Source organism: Mastigoproctus giganteus, chromosome 14 (genome assembly GCF_048544385.1).
Source record: "Mastigoproctus giganteus isolate SK-2022 chromosome 14, ASM4854438v1, whole genome shotgun sequence".
NCBI classification, from domain to species: domain Eukaryota; kingdom Metazoa; phylum Arthropoda; class Arachnida; order Uropygi; family Thelyphonidae; genus Mastigoproctus; species Mastigoproctus giganteus.
In genome coordinates this window covers 65,464,770-65,486,881 of record NC_143588.1, presented here as the reverse complement: position 1 = coordinate 65,486,881, position 22,112 = coordinate 65,464,770, and the positions used below count along the sequence as shown (strand labels likewise).

At 35.2% G+C, this 22,112-nt stretch overlaps 1 protein-coding gene across 1 annotated transcript in view; it reads right to left on the bottom strand.

Moving 5' to 3' along the window:
- The window catches only part of LOC150075184 (uncharacterized), a 72,035-nt gene that overhangs the window by 3,358 nt on the left and 46,565 nt on the right, over nucleotides 1-22,112 (bottom strand). Inside the window, exons 5-7 of the mRNA XM_090388390.1 lie at nucleotides 16,157-16,486; nucleotides 9,027-9,272; nucleotides 6,156-6,406 (exon numbers count right to left, since the gene is read on the bottom strand). Of these exons, the coding sequence (XP_090244516.1) occupies nucleotides 6,156-6,406; nucleotides 9,027-9,272; nucleotides 16,157-16,486 (827 nt within the window). The remainder of the gene's footprint in view (nucleotides 1-6,155; nucleotides 6,407-9,026; nucleotides 9,273-16,156; nucleotides 16,487-22,112) is intronic.

Below are 22,112 nucleotides of genomic sequence, written 5' to 3'. Positions count from 1 at the left end.
TTTGCGCGTGTGAGTATTTTTTCTGAAAATTCTACGGCCTACCTATGGGATTAGGAATCTCAGCCCCCCCTATCTGAAATTTACCTAGCCTCCGTAGAAAATCATATATTACAACCATACCCCCCTGATATTAAATTATTTATACAATACGCTGACGATATCCTCGTAATAGGGCACAAATCCACAATAAATGATCTTTTCATTACATTTAATTCCATGCATAATAGATTAAAATATACCCTGGAATTGGAAGAAAAGGGACAAATTAATTTCCTAAACCTCACTATATACAGAAGCGATACAAAACTAGGAACAAGATTTTTCAGAAAAAATACTCACACGGGCAAATACTTACACTTTGAATCACATCACTCCCTCAACACAAAAAAAGCAGTCCTTTATAATCAAATTTACAATGCTATAAAATACAGTTCCACACATTATGACCTTAATAATGAACTACAATATCTTACAAGTAAATTCATATCTAGGAAATATCCTATTCAATTAATCAAACAAACTATTATCACAGTCCAAAATAATATCAACAACCCACCCAAATGCATGTCCAATAATAATCCACGTATTATCCTCCCTTACCATAGTAAATTTGCCAACCAATTCCGCCGTTTATTCAAAAGTACTGATATCACCCTTACATTCTCATCTTACAATAAACTAGGTTCATTATTCAACTCATATAAAGATACACAAAATTACCACATTAGTGACATGAATAATATCATTTACTTAATAAAATGTCAAGATAACTGTAACGCTTGCTACATTGGTAGCACCACCACAAAATACGGTTCTACCAAAACATCAAACACACGTGATTACTACCACTACAATAGCTTTAGGACGGGACAGTCCAATACCGAATTAGCAACACATGTTCAATCCCACAACCACACCCCCTTAGTAGATTCAGCCATTCCTATTATCAAATTAAAATCCAGTTTTAAAATTTTCCAATATGAAGCCCTAGTTATAGAATGGTTTCGCCGCTATTCCGCTCTTCAAGTATTAAATTCCAAACTACCCTATAACATAGCACCGGTCTGGAATCTCATGCACCTGAGATTCCCACGTGTATCCAGGAGCATCACGGGAACCTAGTTTTCTTAAATACACGCGTTTACTCTCATTCTACCATTGCCAACTGAAGACGTGTAAAACGAAAGCCACTTGTTATGGCTACTGGCCTTCTGTTTCCAACCGTATAACTAAAATCATTTCAAATTTCAACATTGACAACCAAGGACGAAGACGTGCTCTTCTACTTCCTTGGGCACATTTTAATTCTGTTTTTAAATCCTAACTTATTCATGCTAACTTAAATTTAAAATTATCATCCAATTTATTCCAACATCAATGCAGATTATAAAAAGGTGAGTATCATAATAAATTAAATTAAGCTACGCTATTATATTGTGTCAGTTATAAATGGTACTTTAAGAGGTCTACAATTTTCGAATTGTAATAATTTTATATTATTACACAATATCGCATATAAAAACATAGCACTGGAAATATTTTATAATAAAAATTCAGAACTATTATACAATTTCAGAAAATTGTAGGCTTAGTAGTTCGTAATAAAAATATGTTGAAAGGGGTTTGCGAGTCAAAAAAGTTTGGGAACTGCTGCCCTATACTGATGATTTTACATTAAAATGCGCAGTTGCAAATAATGATCCATTTTGCTGTTTTCATTTGAACTAGCCTCATATTTATTTGAAAAAAAAAAAAAAAAAAAAAAATATATATATATATATACAGTAAAATCTCGTTAATACAAACTCGGTTTATATGAAGCATATACCATTCCCCTGCGAAAGGATAGGCTTTTCTATGTAAATATATTCGTTTATTACAAAATTCGGTTGATATGTATTACAAAGTTCTTTTTCACCCCATGAGAAATAAATATTGTCATTTTGTATGTTTAATTCAAATCTTGGCAGAGCGATCCGATTATTGCCCCCGGCCACCTGGCTCCCTACTTCCCGAAGGATGGCACCAACTTGTTAGAAATTAGTTTTGTGTAAACAAAAGCAGTTTATGGTAGCTACAACATCAAGTGCACTCGGAAAAACAACTTTCTGAAGGATGAGTAGTTAAATTAACAAAAGAATAAAAAGTTTTTCTAAGTTGTTTACATGCAACTCCCTCGCTCTCCACAGGAATAAGGTCAGTTGCAATTGTTACCCCACAGGAAATGAATTTGTGGTGCAAAATACAAGGAGCTCGAAACAAAACTTTTCGATTGGTACCAACAAATGCGTGCATCTAATTTGCCAATATCATGTCCGATTTTGCTAGAAAAGGCAAATTATCTAGCTCAGCAACATGGGATTAGTGACTTCAAATGCAGCAGTGGCTGGCTCCAAAGATTTAAAAACAGGAAGAATTTGGTTTCGCGAAATGTTTGTGGTGAGTCTGGATTAGTCGACAAAGAAAAAGCTACAGACTGGGTGTTTTTTTTTTTTTTTTGGTAGTTGCTGGCGCATAGGCTTCTGCGGCCATAATGCACCTCCCAAGGTTTTTGCAGTACTTTGATCCAAGCCCGAGGCGGGAATCGAACCCGCGACCTTTGGGTTGCCAGGCAGGCACTTTACCCACCCGGCTAGCCCGGTCGGCACAGACTGGGTGTGTTCTGTACGGTCCATCCTTGAAAAATATGAGGCAAAGGATACTTTTAATCTCAACGAGACAGGTTTATTTTATAATTTGCTGCCAAACAAAACATTTTCTGTTCGAGGAGAGTCTTGTCACGGTGGAAAATTAAGTAAACAGACTCACTGTTCTGTTATGCTGCAATTCAGATGGCAGTACAAAACTATGCCCACTTGTGATTGGTAAGTTTTTCAAGCCAAGATGTTTTAAAGCAGTTAACCAACTTCCCTGTGATTATGAGGCCAATAGAAGTTCTTGGCTTAAGGTCAAAATTTTTCAGTCTTGGTTATCAAAATTGGACAGAAGAATGGCTTCAGAAAAAAGGAACATATTGATGATTCTAGACTGCTATACAGCACATTCTGCCAAGACACTTAAGTTGACAAATATACAGCTGTTGTTTTTACCCCCAATACAACTAGTTTAATGCAACCACTGGATCAAGGCATTATCTATAACCTCAAGAGAGCATATAGAGCCCACCTGATAAGGTACTTGATCTGCAACAGAGAATGAGGGAATGTCTTAGATGCTATCCATAATCTTGTTATTGCTTGGGAAAGTATTACATCAAGTGTTATAATCAACTGCTTCAGAAAGAGTGGTTTTGGAGCAAACATCATCGAAAAACATGGCCCAGCAGACAAATGTGATAGCAACAGTGAGGAATGGAGGAATTTGAGGGAGCATATGAATTTTGTTGGTGAATTTGAAGAGTTTGTGAAGGTGGATGATGAAGTTGCTACCACTGCAATGCCAACACCAGAAGAGCTGCTGGGTACCAAACAAAACCATGCTGTTTTTGTTAGCAGCGACAGCAAAAGTGAAGACGCGTGCACACTGCCGTCTAAAAAAGATGCCCAAAATGCATTGAACATAATAGAGAATGTCCTGGCCTGCAGTAATGTTGATAAAGAAACAACTATTGCATTTGATAACGTCTGTGCTGTAGTTAAAAATGCGTATAGGACAAAAACTGTGCAAACAACATTGGATTCTTTCTTTAAATTAGATTAATTTATTAAAAAATTAATGGTTTGTATGTCTGCTTTTATAATTACTGTAATTATTTTTACTGTGATACTAAAATATTGTATATATCAAAATATATACTGTACAATATTTTCATTTCTGTTAATATTGCTTTTCTCTTAGTTTATCATACGAATAAAATAAAATCTTTAAAAAATATATTATTCCTATTACCGTATTGTTAGACAAGGCTTTTGTTTCTATTTTATTTTATTTTTATTTTATTAATTTATTTTTGATATTATTATTATTCTTAGATATACAGTATGTACCAAAAAAATAATAACAACAAATAACGGTAAAACTGACACTTTTGGGGGGACCTCGTTATTACAAAACGTGAAAATTTAGGTCCCTTGAACTTTGTATTAACGAGATTCCACTGTTTATATATATATATATATATATACAGTCGGACCTCTATATAATGAAATCGATCGTTCCTTTGAAAAATACTGTAAATTCAGAAATACAGTAAAAGATGGGAAAGAAGTGGGAATTAATAAATTTTCTAACATTTTAAAACAATTTATTAATACATACATATTAAGAAATGACTACTTACATGATGCCCACAATTTATTAGTACACTTTTAAGAATTATGTCTAAAATATTTGGTTATTTTTTTGTTGTACACTGGATTCTACTGTACACCATTCATAAAAATGTTCGCATTTGTTTAAACTTTAAACACTCAGATATATTTTGTGTTACATTTTCTTCCCACTGAAGGCTTTGATGCAAAGTTTCAAATTGTGCCAACGTTTGTTTGGAAGGTTTAATATTGCTCTCATTTTCTTCCAACTCATTGTTGATATTGTCACTAGTTCTTTAAATATTCTCCAAAATGTTGGAGTCGCTTGGATATTCAGCTACTATGACATCATTATTAACTCCTAAAAATTCGTCAAGAACTCGTCAAAAATTCGTCATTCGTTTGGAACAAGTTCCAAACGTCGCTTGGAACTCTTCCCCAGGATTGCTCAATGTCTTCTAATAGTTCATCCCTCTCATCTGTTAATTAGCATTTTAGCAAAACCTGCTTTTTAAAAACAATTCTCTCAGTATCATTTTTTTCAGCATGTGCCTTTGGTAGTGCATTTTCAAATTCTTGATAACGCCTTAGTCCATTGGCTGCAGTTAAGATGAATTATTCAGAAGGAAGAAAACAATCTTCACACTTGCAAGTTTCGAAATTACCGAGCGGAGTGAACGTGGGCAGGGCAGTTGTCAACAATCAACATGATTTTTCTGTTTCTTTCATCATCTTTCTATCGATATTTAAAATCCACTGCTCAAAAAATTCACTTGTCATTCGAGGTTTTTTGTTGTAGTCCAACTCTAACGACTTTACTCCTTTGAAACGTCGGGATTGTTTACTTTTGCCTACAGTCAGTCCTCGTATAGCACGATAGTTGTGTTCCTAGAAACCCTCGTGCAATGCAAAATCGTGCAATATAAACAACAGGCCCTATGGGAAAAATAGGGTTAGGTGCCAACCACCCAAGATTGAACATACATTTGTAACCAAAACTTTACCAAATACAATAAATAATCGTAATAAACTACTTATGTATTTTATTACGACTATTACGTAATAAAATATTGCTAATTCTTTTGCTTCTATCATAAGCAAACTTGTTTTTTGTTTGATTTTCTATCCAACAAAGAACACAATTTAATAATTAAAATAAGAACAAATGCAAAGTATAAGGCATATCTACCGTATCCAGGACATAATGTAACAACTAGTCGTTATGAAATAATAATCCCTCTAGTGAGTTAATATATATGTGGTGACCCCTGTGTGATGGATATGGTAAAAATAAAAATAAATAATTAATCAATTAATTAAAGTTAACGCATAGTAAACACAGCAATTCAGACCAGCAAGCTTATCGTGGGAACAAAGTTGCTGAATAGACTAATGGTATCACATATTTAATTATACCAACATTTGAGATCCACTCTCTGTAAATCTTACTTTCCTCTAATCAACTGAAAAAGGATCATTCTTATAGAAATAATTTAAGAAAATCTTCAATTTTCTTCATTATTTCATGGTTATAAAACAATTAATTTTAACAGCAAAGGTGAAACCTCACTATTAAAATTAATTGTTTCTGATGAAGTTTTATCATCTCACTATGGCCATGATCTTATTAGATTCATTCACATTATAACAAGAGTTCAACCAAATCGCTTCCAGTTTCCACAGTAGTCTAACATACAGTGTGCACACGCAGTGCAACATGGTCTAGGTCTATGATGTCACTAGAACCCAACAACAATAGTCCAATACTATGCAATGAAATTGAAATAAACCTTAATTTTCTTCCTGTCATATGTGAGATAGGAAAGAAACTTTTGTTTCTAATTTATTTTTAAGTATTCTTTGTAAAAAGTAAGTTTGTTGCTTTTACAAATTTTAACCACCTACCTAAGTCCACATTCTGGACACTCAAATGGTTTTTCCCCAGTATGAGTTCGACGGTGTTTGGTAAGGGCACCAGCAGAAGGAAAAGCACTTGGGCAAAAATCACAAGCATAGGGCTTTTCTCCAGTGTGTTTCCGAATGTGAAATTTAAGAATAGACATCCCATGAAACTTTTTTTGACAATATTCACATTTATATTTTTTTCGACGATGAACTTCACCAGTATGTGATCTCAAATGTTCTCTCAAGTTGTCCTGCAATAAAGACAGAAAAATTGTTTTTTTAAAATTAAACTTTGCATTGCTTTAGAATTAAGTGCTAAACATGATTTTAGTATGTTTCATTAAAAGTAAGAAAAAAATAAATAATAATAATAATAAAAAATAATAATAAATAAAAATAAATATAAGCCACGGAGGATGTTAAATTTCACCCCATGGGATGGACTGCAAATAAGTTTAAAAGGTTAGATATCGTAATAAAGAGACACAAAATTAAGTATTGGCATTATAAAAATGTCAGATTGGATAATCAAGAAAATTAAAATCATGAATAAAATTATTTTATTCATGATTTTAATTTTAAACAATTATAAACAGGTAGTAAACTCGATCTTCTTGCATTTGCGAAAATACCGATAGCTGGAATTGTGTGGTTGTTTATGTTATTATGGTGAAATGTGTTTGCGCTTTACTGAAATCTTCAATCATATAAAAAACATAAATAAATTTTCAGAATCTTCTCTTCATTCCCTTTTTTTTTAAGCTTTGTAAACTTGTTGCTCTTCGCGAATTGTGTTAGTTGCAATTTGTGTGTGCCGTTAAAAAATGCTTATGCATGCAATCATGAAATTTATAATTAAAAGAGAAGATTATCTTGGAAACAAACGCCGCTTGAAGCATTTCTGAAGACGACGACTCCATATGCAACAAACCAATGAGTGCCGAGCCAATAATGAGTGATCAATGAATGTGCATTTAGTCGATGATGAAGAATAAACATTCTTTAACATTTGTAAGTCGTAAATAATTTCTCTATTATTATAATTTGCTTGATTTTACAGGCTACGGTTTCATTTCTTTCGATAAATCAATCATTGTTTAAACATAAACTAATTTCATTGTTGAGAACGTAACCCCCATTTTTAACATTATGTCTATGGGAAATAAATTCTCACTTTGAGTTTTTGCTTTGAGCATGCGCTAGGAATGAACTAACTTGTAAAGTCAAGAACTACCTGTATTCAATAATTTGACAATGAAAAAATCAGTCCAAAAAGCAACACGTTTTGCATATGTAATAATTAAACAAGAGAACATTTTTTTCCCTATACATCTGCCATATTATTCAGTGCATCGGCTACAATATATAGTATTGTAGTATTAAAAAAAAAAAAAAAAAAGTCAGATATCTACTTGTCCAATTTTAATAAAATTGGAATGGCACAAAAAATTTAAGAGCCAAATATAAAATTTCATGAAAATCTGTACACTGGGAGCTGAGTTCTTAGATGCAGAAGGACAGACATGGTGAAAGCCATGGTGCTTTATGCCTATGCAAATGCACCTAAAAACTTGAAAATCTGCTCAATTATCTTTCTTTCTCACCATGACAAGAAACTTTAGGATCATATTCACTCCAGTAGTTTGGACTCTAACTGGATGTCTTCACTTAGACCTGAAAGCTATCTTCTTTAGATTATACTTCTTCCTGCATAAAGACATACCAGCAGAGATTCTTGGTACTGTTGTCAACCTCAGCAATGATGTTAAAGAAAAGGCGACACTAATAAGAATAAAACTACACCAAATGTTGTAGAAGAGATAGAACATATGATCAAAGGGACTGACCACTAAAAAAAACTGACAATTATCTCTTTGCTGATTTAAAGTCCAGAATCTGGTTTATGCCTGAATTTACATCATCTACTTCTTGACCAGCTATGGTTCATTTATCAAAAGCTATATTCCTTAGGTATTTTATAAAATTCTAACCATTATTGTGACTCCGTAAAAGACAAAGAATATCCTCTTTGACTGCCCCAATTTTCAGAATACAAGAATCACTTTTTTTGTCCGAAAGACAGCATTTCATAGGTACTAAGCATGAATTCAGAGATGCACAAAGTTTCCAGTATTTCTTCCATCTTATGTTCACATAAAGACTAAATCTTGACTTCTCCTCATGTCTCCACTGCTCCAGCCAAATCCACCTAGTCTACAATGCAGACTTTCAAAGTTTCTCAAAGATCACCTTTGGTTTGTGAATTCATAACTTCGATGCAAGACTTCGTGTTCACTGTTGGTTTCCGGTCTTTCCAAGGCTACTTTTTATCTTCTGGCCAGAAAGACTTGGTAAAAAATAAAACAAAAAAAAAAAAAAAAAAAATAGTAATATTTGTTATGTGCAAGAAATTAATCAAATTTCTTAACAATACAATTTTTATTTTTAATATCAACTAAATTACTGTATTAATCATCTTTTCACAAATATGTCTACTAAAATAAAACTAATAAATTCTTAGCAATTTAAATAAGAGAACTTTGGAAATTCTCTACAGTATTATTACACATTTCAGTATAATTTACCTTGATTAATAACTACACGTTATTTTGTACAGAGGTATCACACACCTGTTTAAATCAAAACAGGCATATTTTTGTCTTTTGAACTTTTAATAACAAGGTTTTACTGTATTAATTAGCACAAATAATCTTAGATCAATGACTACTATCTCTCTCTCACACATACAAATTTATTCCATTTTTTATCACACATTGCTGCTGCCAATTCCAAGGTAATTCTGAAAATTTACTTGACATTGTAAATATCATAATTATTATTATTAACTGTAACAAAAATTGGGTTCTTTACCATTCTGGTGTACACTTTACCACAAACTTGACAAGGATGAGAAGGTGGAGGAAGTCTTGAGCAGGGAGACATTGTTAGATGTCTTTCAAGATGATACTTTCTCCTAAACTCACGGGAACAGAGAGCACATTTAAAAGCCTCTGACGATGGCACAGAAGCTGTGAGAGAGAGTAATGTTTGTTCAAGGATCTTATTTTCATTTTTTGTAGGGGGTAATAATTCCTCAAGGTTTTTATCAGCCACCACCTGCAAATAAAAGTATAAGTAAGAAATCAAATTAATATAAACAATTATAAATCACGACAATACTTTATGCCAGAAAGGCGCACTGTTACATATTTCTAAATAAGAATTATACATAATCAAAAAGGAAATCTACTTTAACTCTGTGAATTATTTTCTCCCCATGGTCAATAGTAATATAGCTTTAATATCTAACACCACCTATAAAACTATAATCTTAACATACAGAATCCCACAAATCTGGAATCCTAGGGAACATGTCATATTCCAGATTTTTGAAAATTCTGTCTCTAGCCACTTTTTTTTTTTTTGAAGGTTATGCATATAGCCTTACGTATTCAGGTATTGTTAGTTATTTTTATTAGATAATACAGTATCCCTAATGCCTATAATCTCCACAGAATTATAGTCATCACTGGTTTATTGAATATCAATTATATTCAATATGAGGTTAGCAAATTCCTCACGTTTACGATGATCATTTGGTTTCAACTGTTGAAGTATCTGAACTTTGTAGGTATATAGCTTTAGACGCTTCCATAACACTTTGTGCACTGTAAACTTTGGTACTTGTAACTGCCATGAAGCTTGTCACATGGATTTACTAGGTGATCACGTAAAAGCATCCTGAATTGCACCCACTGTTTCTCTGTAAACGAATGGTCTGCCAATGCTTTTCCCTTTCTCAACTGACCCAGTTGCCAAAAACTTTTCTATCCACGATTTAATAAGCTTTACATCTGGAGGATTTCTACTGTACTTGGCTCTAAACATTCTCTGCACAGTTACAGGAGATTTTGTTTCAGCTAACCAAACAACACACTGAGTTTTCTCTTGTACAGACAGCATCTTGAATGAACAGACGCGACAGCACTACTAGGGGCAACAGCAGTAAACTTAACTCACTGGATTTAAAACTCTATAATTGTATTGATGTATTGATAAAAACTTTTAATATTAGTGTACAATTTGGTTAAATTTTGTTAACTTCCCAATAGTAATAAAATTTTTGTAACAAAATGTAATCAGGGTAATCATTTGTGGACACCCTGTATATTAAAATTAAACTGATTACAATACAGTGCTCAACAATGTCAGCAACAAATTGTTTAAAGCTCAATTTATAGATAAAAACATTGTTTTTATAGTTCTTTTTCGCACTGTGAACAATAAATCAGTGGCATCAGATTTATGACTGGACATAGCATGCAGAGAATACCATGCTATTATATTGTGTTAGTGGAATCAGTTGAAAGGAGTCAAGCGAGTAAACAAGAGTCACTCTGCGCACAAGAAGGTCTGCAAGTAGTCTACCATTAGGTGCCCTTAATGCACCTTACCAATTGCTTGCTTGATATTAAGAACTAGCAATAGAATTAGGATGTACATGGCAGCTTATTTAGCATGTACACGGGACAGCAACACACTGCATTTTATCATTACTATTAAGTGGCAGCAACTGCAATTTATTGATGTGGATTTGCTTAAAGATGCAACTACCATCAAGAGAAAAGAAAAGGGAAGGGAAGGGTTTCTGCATTCGTAAAGGCAACTAAAATGACCTCAGATTTAAATTCTATACGGTGGATCAACAGAGATGTTGCGATCAGCAAATTCTAAATGAGAAACATTCAAGGCAATAATCATAGATGTTACTAAGCTTTTCATGCCAACTAGGAAATACCGTTTAAGGCTTAGATCTAAATGGATGTCAGAAGAACTAATGAGACTGTTGCAGAGAAGAAAAATGCATGGGACGCATATAAATTATGAAGTGATACACAAACCTATGGTAGATATAAACTAGTCTGCAATCGAGTCACAAAGTATGTTAGGCAGATTATGAGAAATCTTCGGCAAAGGAGGCAAAGAAAAACCCATTAGAGCCACTTGATATTGATGGTTCAACTGGAAATCCTGCTCAAGTTGCTGACAAGCTGAATAAGTACTTTACATCTATATACACACATGAAGAATTCTTTATGGGAGTGGATGCCAGAAGTCTATCAATCTCTACCAGAGCTGAAGGATTTTGCAATAACTGAGAGGAAAATGGAAGATAAATTGCTGAAGTTCAATGTAAGAAAGGCACCCAGGGTGGATGAGATCTATCCAAATATATTAAGAGAGGCAGCAAAGGAGGTAAGCAGACCCTTAGCCATAGTTATGAGAGCATCCTTGGATTAACAGGATGTGTGAATCCTTGGATTTGCACATCTCCAGTCCACAGGGACTTCCCCGTGGACAGAAGATGTGCGAGCGTCAAAAGACTTGTATAAATTGGAGCAATGTGGCATTAAGGGCAAGTTACTGCTAATGGATAAAGGGATGGTTAAGTGGAAGAAGACATAGTGGTTATCAGTGGGCACTGCTCTTCGTGGACTAATGGGTGCAGCAGGGTTCACTGCTGCACCCACTGTAGTTTTCAATATTTATTAATGATATTAGGTATATCAGGCTTAATGTCAAAGTTTGCATTGATACAAAGGTTGGGAGGATGGTTAATGAGATTTAGAAAAATCAGGTTCAATGGGCTGAGAAATGGCAGCAGTTTAAAATTGACAAATGCATGGTACTGCATATCGGTAGGAGTAACCTCAGAGTAATTTATCAACTGTGTGGAACTGCACTCAAGTAGTAGAAAATGATAAAGACCTGGGGTAATTGTGCAGTTAGATACGACATTCTCTGAGCAGTGCAGACAGCTCATGGGGTTTTGTCAATGATATATAGAAACTTTGCTAGTAGGGACAAGGAGGTGACTATCTTTTTGTCCAAGGCCATGATTAGGCCACATCTTGAGTATTATACTGGAGGCCTCACTTTAGGAAGGATGTAGATTTGCTGAAATGGATGCAGAGAAGGGAACAAAAGGGTGCTCTTACCCAGAAAGGATTCTAATCTGCAAATTGCAGCGTCTGGAGAATAGGCACCTGTTGGATGATCTGATAAACACACACACACAACACCTTTGCGTGTAAATCGGCCATAATTGGCAACTTCAAAGATAGATACAGCCCAGTGGGAACTTTCCAAGGATGCCAGACAATAAAATATTGCCCATGTACATAGCTCGCCATGACTTATCATGTGATGTGCAACGACTTGTATGTATCTAGAATTGGGGTTTCTTGTTAAACTATTTCTCCTTTCATCTCATTTTTATATTCCATTATTTGTACACTCTGCTTCACAGATAACCGTTTCTGCACTTTCATTACTGCGTATTATCACAGTCAGTAAGGCAGGAAAGCATGTCAGAAGACCTGGAAATGTTGGTGTTTCAAAAAAGGGCATACAATTACATTACAGCAAAAATTATAAATTGTGAAAATGTATGTAGGTGGAAAAACAGACCATTTCATGTGTTTTTTAAGACCTGCAACATTCATTGTGAATATAATAGTGAAAATAAAGAACAAATAAAAGAATATGCAAAGAGTTCCCTGCCTTTAAAGTCTACTGTGAGAAAAAGAAAGTATTCATTCAAACCTCTCTACATAAATTCATGAGAAAGATTTAGTGACCTCCTCAACTTGCAGATCCTCTGACTCCAATTTCAGTGCCATATCCATCTTCAGCACCATACTTCTACAGCTATTCCTTCCACTTCTTCAGCTATTTTATAGCCGGATGTGGAGTCTGTTATTGGCGACATGATAGCTTGTTCTTCAACCTCATCCTCCTCCAACTAATATCAGTGTCACATATGCCCCCCCCCCCCAACAAAACACACACACCGTTTTTTTAAAATAATATTTTAATGCATATGTTACGTGTAATGGTTGGTTAAGGACGCACCTGTACTTCACATCACTGGTGCCGACATATGCAACAATATCATCTTTTGTGCCTTTAAAAGATGACTGTTCTATAGTAATCACCAATCTTTGCCCCTCCACAGACACACCCTGGTTCCATTTCACCTATCCTTATTGCATAAAATATTACCTGTTTCCCCAGACAGTAGTCACCTTAAATAACCATCCTGTGCGACTAGTGCATCCTGCTCATGGTGGTCCTTGTATATCTGACCACCACGTGGTCAGATATACAAGGGTTGGCTCTAGTATCAAGATGGGCAAGCAAAGTACTTGATGAGCCTCCCGGTTTAATTCCTTCAAGAGCAACAATCCTTTTCTTCAAAGACTCAAATTTTTCATTTATCTTCATCATCATCATCAGCCATTTTCAATCCACTGCAGGATGAAGGCCTCTCCAGCAACTTTCCAGTTCCTTCTGTTTTGAGCACTGGCCATCCATTTACTACTCAAAAACTCATGAATTTCATCTATCCATCTCCGCCTTTGTCTTCCAGGTTTTCTTCTAGCTCCTCTTGGGTACCATTCTGTTATTTTCTTAGTCCATCTGTCATCGTGTCTTCGAGCTATGTGTCCTGCCCAAGACCATTTTAGTTCTTTAGTTTTGATAAGAATGTCCTTTACTTGAGTTTGCTGCCTAATCCATGTGTTTCTCTTCTTATCTAACATTCTAATTCCCAATATAATTCGTTCCATTCTTCGCTGTGTAGTTCTTAGCTTCTCTTCCATTCTTTTGGTGAGTGCCCAAGTTTCACTTCCATAAGTCATGGTGGGGAGTATACATTGATTCATTATTTTACGTTTCAGACAAACTGGGATATTGCTCTTCAGTATGTGACTATATTTCCTGAATGCTATCCATCCAAAATTTATTCTTCTCTTGACTTCCAGCCATTTATCATTATTACAGCTAATAACTTGTCCCAGATAAGTATATGACTCCACCTTTTCAATTACTGCTCCTTCAATCATTATTTCCCTTTCTGTGGCATACTTGTTCATCATTACTTTTATTTTAGCCATATTCATCTTTAGTCCAAAATCCTTACTAACTGTGCATAACTGATTAAGATTTTCCTCTAATTCTTTGGGATCGTGGCTTATGACCACAATGTCATCTGCAAATCGTAAATGGTTTAGGTACTCTCCGTTCACATTGACTCCTTTCTGCGACCAGTCTAATCTTCTGAAAGTTTCCTCAAGGGCAGCAGTAAACAGCTTCGGAGATATTGTGTCTCCTTGTCGAACTCCTTTCTCGATTTTAATTTTGCTACTGTCTTTGTCTAGTCTAATAAAGGATGTAGCACTCTCATATATTTTCTTCAAAATCATAATATATGGAGTATCTATGCCTTGTCTTTCCAGTGCCCGGAACATTGCCTTATGCTGTATGGAGTCAAATGCCTTTTCATAATCCACAAATGCCAGGCATAATGGTGTTTTATATTCATTTGCTTTCTCCATTAGCTGTGATATTACATGAAGGTGATCCATAGTTGAGAATCCTGTCCTAAAGCCAGCTTGCTCTTTCGGTTGATTCTCATCAAGTATTCTTTCTAATCTGTTAGTAATGACCCTTGTGAACAACTTGTAGATATGGGATAACAAGCTAATTGGTCTATAATTTTCAATTTCTGATTTATCTCCTTTCTTATGCAGCAAAACTATGATTGCATTATTCCACTGCTTAGGCATCACACCTTTTCTAATGCACTTTGTGAAGAGCCTTGCCAGTTTTTGTGTTATGTCTCTTCCTCCCAATTTTAACAACTCTACAGTAACTTCATCTTCCCCCGGAGCTTTCCGATTCTTCATTTTTTCTTCAATGCATGTTCTACCTCATCAGGAAGAATATCGGGTATGTCGTATGTGTTGCTACTTTGCAATCCATCTTCCCCACTGCTGGTATCATTCCCTCGCTCCTTGTATAATTCTCTATAGTAGTCTTCTGCTATTTGAATTATGCCTTCTCTGCTGTTTATAAGTACACCATCGCTATTCTTCAGTTTCAGTATCATTTGTCTTTCTGTATTACTGCTCATGGCTGCTGTTTTAAATCCTTTGTTTTCCCTTAATGCTTGTTCTACTTTTCTTGTGTTAAATCTTCTTATGTCCTCTCTGAGTCTCTTTCTAATGGCTTTGCATAACTCAGTATACTCAATTTTCTCCCTGTCAGTGTTTTTCTTGCTCTTCATTTGTCGTCTTTGGTTCATCATGACAAGTATTTCTTGACTAATTTTTTCTTCTTTGGATTTCTGTTTCCCTATAGGTTTCTTGGGCTTTATCACTTTCAGAAAGTTGTAATATTCCTCGTCGATATCTTGGTCCTGAGCAGTCTGCAGAAGCTCAAACTTGTTCTTAAGTTCCAGTACATACTGCTTTTTCTCCTCCTCTGTTATCTCAAAGACCTTTGTATTATTTACTCGAGTCAGTTTTTTCCTTTCCTCTCTGACATCTATATCAAGTGTACATCTTACCATTCTGTGATCACTTCCAACATTTACCTTATTCAGGACGGTAACATCATTCACAATATATCTTCTGTTAGTGAGGATGAAGTCGATTTCATTAGTTGTTAATCCATTTGGACTCTTCCATGTCCACTTTTATCTTACTTATACTTATCTCTATTCCTTTTTAGAACACAGGGGAAAACCATCCTCACAATAACACCTTTCCCCCTCCACATCTGGGGCTCACATACAATGTTTGAAACCAGGTTCAGGGCAGATGACAAGAGAATAAAGATCTACACAAAGCAAAATAAATTTTGCCACATGCATACCACTAATCTCATACACCTGCCAACAGGGTAACTAGATTCTTTTAAATAGGATCATATATACATGAAAATTAAAATAAAAATCTTTCCATCACAGAAGTTTTCATCACAGTTAAATGTAAATATAACTGACAATTATGTTTCAAACTAGTCAAAAACAGCTACGTAAGAAAAGCAGTCTACAAACCAAAAAAAAAGAAAAAAAAGAGAGAGAGAGAGAGAGAGAGAGAGAAAAAAAAAAAAAAAAAAAAAAAAAAGGAAGAAGAATACATGTTAATACTCACACATTCTTCAGAATTAGAAAGCTTATCATTTTCATTTTGTGTACACTCATCTAAAATTCCAACCATTTTATCATTAACTGGTGCTTCAGCTGAACTAGCAACATCTGCAATATTTTCTATAGGAATGGAACTTTCTGTTTTGTCTTCAGTACTTTGGTTATCATCAAATAGCAACTGCATCTTTGTATTCAGTATTCCCCTCATTTGGGCTTGCAAAGAATCCTCTTGAGGTAGTTCTACTAAAAAACCTCCTATATCTTTTTCCTTTTCATTTTTCTTGCCTTTCTTTTTGCTTATGACTGGCTTTTCAGATTGATGCAATTTGGATGGCTAGGGAGGAGGGAGAAAAAAAAGGAAAAAATTTTACCTTCACTAGAAAAATAAACTTATTTTGAAAAATTATAAACAAATAGTTCTTATAAATATCTACTAACAGTACATGATGTATCGGTGAAAATTTCAGGTAATTTCATATTAAGCATTCAAACATGATTTACATTGGTTTCGGTGTAATGTCTAAACAACAAAATGATAAAATTAGCTTTGATGTATACTATGTACAAAATTAGTTCTAATAATATAAAAACAATAACAATTATCATTATTTTATATGATAATCATTGTTTTTATATAACAAATATATTATTATAAATAACAATCAACTCATTTTGATATGAAATCTCAATGAAGAAAAAAGATTTTAAAAAAATTACAAAAATTCTGTAAACTAATTACAGTCAAGGTCACACACAAACAATGAGAGTGGCTTTTGCTCAAAGGAAGAAAATAGAAGAAAAAATAAGAAATATGTGGAGTAAAAAATTTCCATGTCAACTCAATACAGAAGTGTTTGATATAGGAGGTTTTAAAAAAAATAGAATACTATATATAAAGTAGATTAAAAAACACAAAAGTTTACATTCTAAAAAACAATGCAGAAAAACTTACATCAGCAATCAAAGCAAGCAGGCAGAATACAGAGGTTACCCAATGGGGAAGGAAATTTACAGCACAGTAATACCTTTGTCTGACATATACAAAAAAAAAAAAAAAAAAAAAACCTGCACAGTTTTACATCTTTAGTGCACTATAATATTATCCTAGAAACAACTGCTGTAATTGTATATAGCTTTGGTTCCTGCAATTGTCCTGGAGTATACACAGAATATTTATTCATTTATAAGATTAGAAGCACTAATACATCCTTATAAATCTAAAGGCAAAACTGAAACAACGGTTTGATTTTTTTTTTCACTGTGTGGTTGAGATGAGCAAAAGTGAAAAACAGAGTGAGGTTGCTCCTGGAACTGGTGGGATGAAAAAGAAAAAAATAAAGTACCATTGAAGAGAAAATGAAAATAAGACTTGAGAGTTGTGAAGGCATGGCATCTACTAGTCATGAGTTATGGTTAGCTTGCTCAACAAATATGATAGTGAAGAAAAAAGAACAAATTAAGAAACTTGTAAAAATTAGTTTGAGCAGTCAGCACATTACTTCCACTCATGTGCATAGCAGCAAAATGGAAGAACTGGACTTGAAAATATGAATTGATAAAAAATGTATCCATAAAATTAGTTTTACAAGAACATACTGCCATTCAATCTGTAAACAGACAATTTATAATGAAAACATATAGTGGTAAGTCCTCAACTTAGTATTAGTAGTGACTAATGATGCAAGTTTACATAGCATCAGGGGAGAGAGAGAAAAAAAAAAAAAAAAAAAAAAAAAAAGAGAGGCTGGCTTTCTCTTCGTCCCTTCTCGTCGTTATTTGGTTTTTAGGAGCATTAGCAACTAAGGCCATACTGCTCCGTGAATATGCGGTGGTCATTCCTGACCTTTCCGCATCCTCCGTATTTGGTAGTGACGGGCTCGAACCCCGGTCAAATCAAGAAGCGTGTGCTACGCACTGTTGCTGCTCCTTCCCACCTGGCTACGGAGGCGCCATATCTCCTTGTGTGTGCTGTCTGAACATGAGTAAGGATACTATCAATATTTAGTTTACTCAATCCATTCAAAGCCATACACACCTCAATCAGATCTCCTCACAGGTACCTAGTTTCCAGACGCTGCAATTTGCAGAACTGAAGTCTTCTTGGTAAGAGTACCCTTTTGTTCCCCTCAATAACTGACATTTGCTGATGAGGCTAGGGGGAGCCAGGCGTGTTCAAAGCTGATAATTGAGTGCAGGCTCCTTGATCTGCACTTGCAGCTTCTACCTGGATTTTAAATCTATTCAACCAGCCCTTACTAGTTTTAAATGGTTCCACTTTTCTTTTAGGTGAGTTTTCTTCAGCTCATCGTACAGGCTAATCTCTCTCTCTCTCTCTCTCTCTCTTTTTTTTTTTTTTTTTTTTTTTTTTTTTTTTAATAATATTTAACTTGACTGAATTCTGCATTGGATATTATCTTCAATAAAATTAAAGTGTCTCCATTTCAATCGTAATAGCCGGCCAAGCTCTAGTTGCTTGTAGTGGAACAGCTGTCTTTCCTGCTGCTAAAATTAATTCTTTATTTTTTACAATTGTTCTTACAGTTAAACTTGCCAGTCCTAAATTATGGCGCACATCTGCTTGTCATTGACCGGAATCAATTCGCTTCAAAACGTCTAATTTAATTTTAAAATGCAGTCTTTTTCTTACATTTGTAGTCTTCATACTGCGTCCAGACGTTGCTTTCTCATTCTTATCCACCATTATTAACTCCTCAAAAATGTAATTGCGTTGGTTGGTTTATTATGATACAACGTTTCAGTAAACTGTCCGCACGATGTCTAATACTGTACTGAGTGATGATTTTTTAAAATGTTGATCTCGGAACTGTGTAGCAAGTCACTTTACTGCAATTAAATTAGTGTGTGAGAAAATTTCACTGAGTGTGGGAAAATTTCTCAAGTCACCGTGGGAAACGTTTTAATGCTGTTTTGCTATTCATTTTCAAGCTATTGACTCGATAAAATGAAACGATTTCGTTAAATATGCCAAAAATGCAATCTGTAAAAGAGCGTTATAGTGATTTGTGACAGCATTATAGTCAGATACAGGTTATAATACAAAAACAGCATTACAGTGAATCAGTGTAAAGTGAACTGTGTTATAACGAGGGCCTGCTGTACATTAATTTCCCAATGACGACTTATAACACCACTTATTTACGACTTTCAAAACATCTGTTTATAGCTATGCTAGTTATTACTTGAATTTTGATTTCTGTTTCATTTTTTTTTTTTTTTTTTTAAATTTGGAATCTTGAAGTGTCCCGGTTAATCAGATCCCGGTAAATTGAGAGCCTGCTGTGTGTGTGTGTGTGTGTGTGTGTGTGTATATATATATATAACTAAATTATATATTAAATCAAAATTAATGCCAGTAGCATGGCAAAACTGTTGAGCGAAAAAAAGAAATTAAACAAAATGATTAATCAACAGGGAGGGAGAAGAAAAGGTAAGAGTAAAAATTGCAGCAGAAAATCTCCAAATAATTCAGAAATCCAATTCAAAATAATAAATCGATTTTAAAATTTAGAGCCAATTACATGAATTTAGCAGCGCTCCCCTCAATAAGGTGCCAGTTCCGAATATCACAAATAGAGACTAAACTAACTACAATAAAATAAAACCAAAATAACAAAAATAGACTGATCATTATGCCCCATATCAATGGAAGACCACAAGGCCAATAATGGCCAGGGAATCGCTGCATTTCAATCGCCAGACAAATCGCCGCAAAGGCAAACCGATCAGAGGATCAATCAGCCACCCGATCAAACCGCCAATGCAGAGAACTTGAACAGCAGTGGTCCTTATACAGCGAAAAACAAAAATATAGAACAGACAGACCAGCACTTCAGTGCAGAGCCACACCACCGACAATGCAAGCCTAACCAGCTTATATAGACAAATAAATAAATAAAATACTATAGATGGTGGTTCAGGTGCACCATGAGCACATCAAACCCACTACTACCATTTTATTTTTTAACTACTATCAATTCCACTTGTTGATCAAAGCCACCTGGGGTGGATGGGATCTATCCAGTTATATTAAAGGAGACAGCAAAGGAAGTAAGCAAACCCTTAGCCTTAATTATGAGAGCTTCCTTGAACTCAGGGGAGGTACCCATGAACTGGAGATGTGCAAATGTGACCCCAATTCACAAAGGATGATCAAAGGACGATACAAGTAATTAGAACTGTTAATTTAACTTCTGTTCCAGGGAAATTAATGGAAGCAGTGGTTAAAGAAGCACTGCAGGATCATCTAGAAAAGACTTCAGTTATTCTCGGACACAGCGTGGGTTTGTTAAGAGGAAGTCTTGTCTGACCAACTTGATTGGATACTATGATGTGGTCACAGAGGAATTGGATGCAAAGAATAATTTTGATATCATATATCTGGATCTCAGAAAGGCTTTTTGATACTGTTGCACATGGAAGACCGCTGCACAAATTGGAGCAGTGGGGCACTGGAGGCAAATTGCTGCTATGGATAAAGGGATGGTTGAGTGGGAGAAGACAGAGTGGTAATCAATGGATACTGCTCTTTGTGGACTGTTATTGGTGGAGTCTCCCAGGGTCCAGTGTTGGAGTCAGTGTTGTTTTCTGTATTTATTTATGATATTGATGATGGTAAAAGGTAAACTGCAGCCATTATCAACCCACTGCATGATGGAAGCCTCCTCAACAAGTTACGCTGAAGGAAATGGATCATAATCTGCCATTCTGATCAGGTGCGGGTTGGCAGATTAACTGTATTTAGCAGTCAGGGGCTTGAACCCAGTCTACTCAAAGAGTGTGTGCTACTGCACTCCCGCTCCTGACCACTCGGTAATATCAGGCTTGATGTCTAAGTTTGCAGATGATACGAAGGTCAGCAGGGTTGTTAATGACAGTACACTACTGCAACAGGATCTAGAAATTTTGAGCAGATGGGCTGAGAGGTGGCAACTGAAGTTTAAGATTGACACATGTAAAGTACTTCATGTGGGAAGCAGTAACCCCAGAGTAATGTATCAACTGTGTGAATGTATCAATTGTGTGATACTACACTGACAGTTGTTGTATTTGGGTTTTTTTTTGGCACAAGGGCCTCTTGGGCCATATTGTGCCTACACTGACAGTAGTAGAGAATAGTGGTAGAGAATGAAAAGGACCTGGGGGTAATTGTACAGTCAGATATGAAGTTTTCTGAGCAGTGCAGACAGTCTGCAAGAGTAGCTCATGGTGTCTTATCAATGATATACAGGAATTTTTCTAGAAGGAATAAGGAGGTGATTATCCCCTTGTATAAGGCAATGGTCAGGCCACACTTTGAGCACTGTATACAGGTCTGGAGGCCTCATTTTAAGAAGGATGTAGAGCTTCTGGAACAAGTACAAAGGGCAACAAGATTAGTGAATGGAAAAAAGGGTTGCTCTTACGAAGGAAGGCTTAAGTTTGCAAATTACAGTCTGGAGACTAGGCACCTGCGAGGTGATCTCATTGAGGTGTATAAAGCCTTGAATGGTATGAGCATGCTCAATGCTGATGGGATTCTTCCTCTTGCTCAGAATAATCGACTGAGAGGGCATAAATTCAAATTCAGGAAAAATAGTTGCAGGATAGATGTGCGGAAGTTTGCTTTTAGACAGCGGGTGATTGATTGCTGGAACAAACTTCTATCTGTCATTGTAGAAGTTGATAGCTTAAATAGATTCAAGGCAGAACTAGACAAACATTTGGAGCAAGTGGATGGGTGAAACGAGAAGGGTTTTTTTTTTTTTTTTTTGGCTGATGCTGTATAAGCTTGCTTTCTTGCATCATATGCCTTTATTGATGCACATGCTAATAATCTCATTGCTCAGTTCCAACATTTCCACGTCCTTCCTAAAATGAGGCTCCCAGACAAATATGCAGTACTCAAAATGTAGCCCAACCATTGCCTTATACAGTGAAATAGTTATCTCCTTATCTCTGCA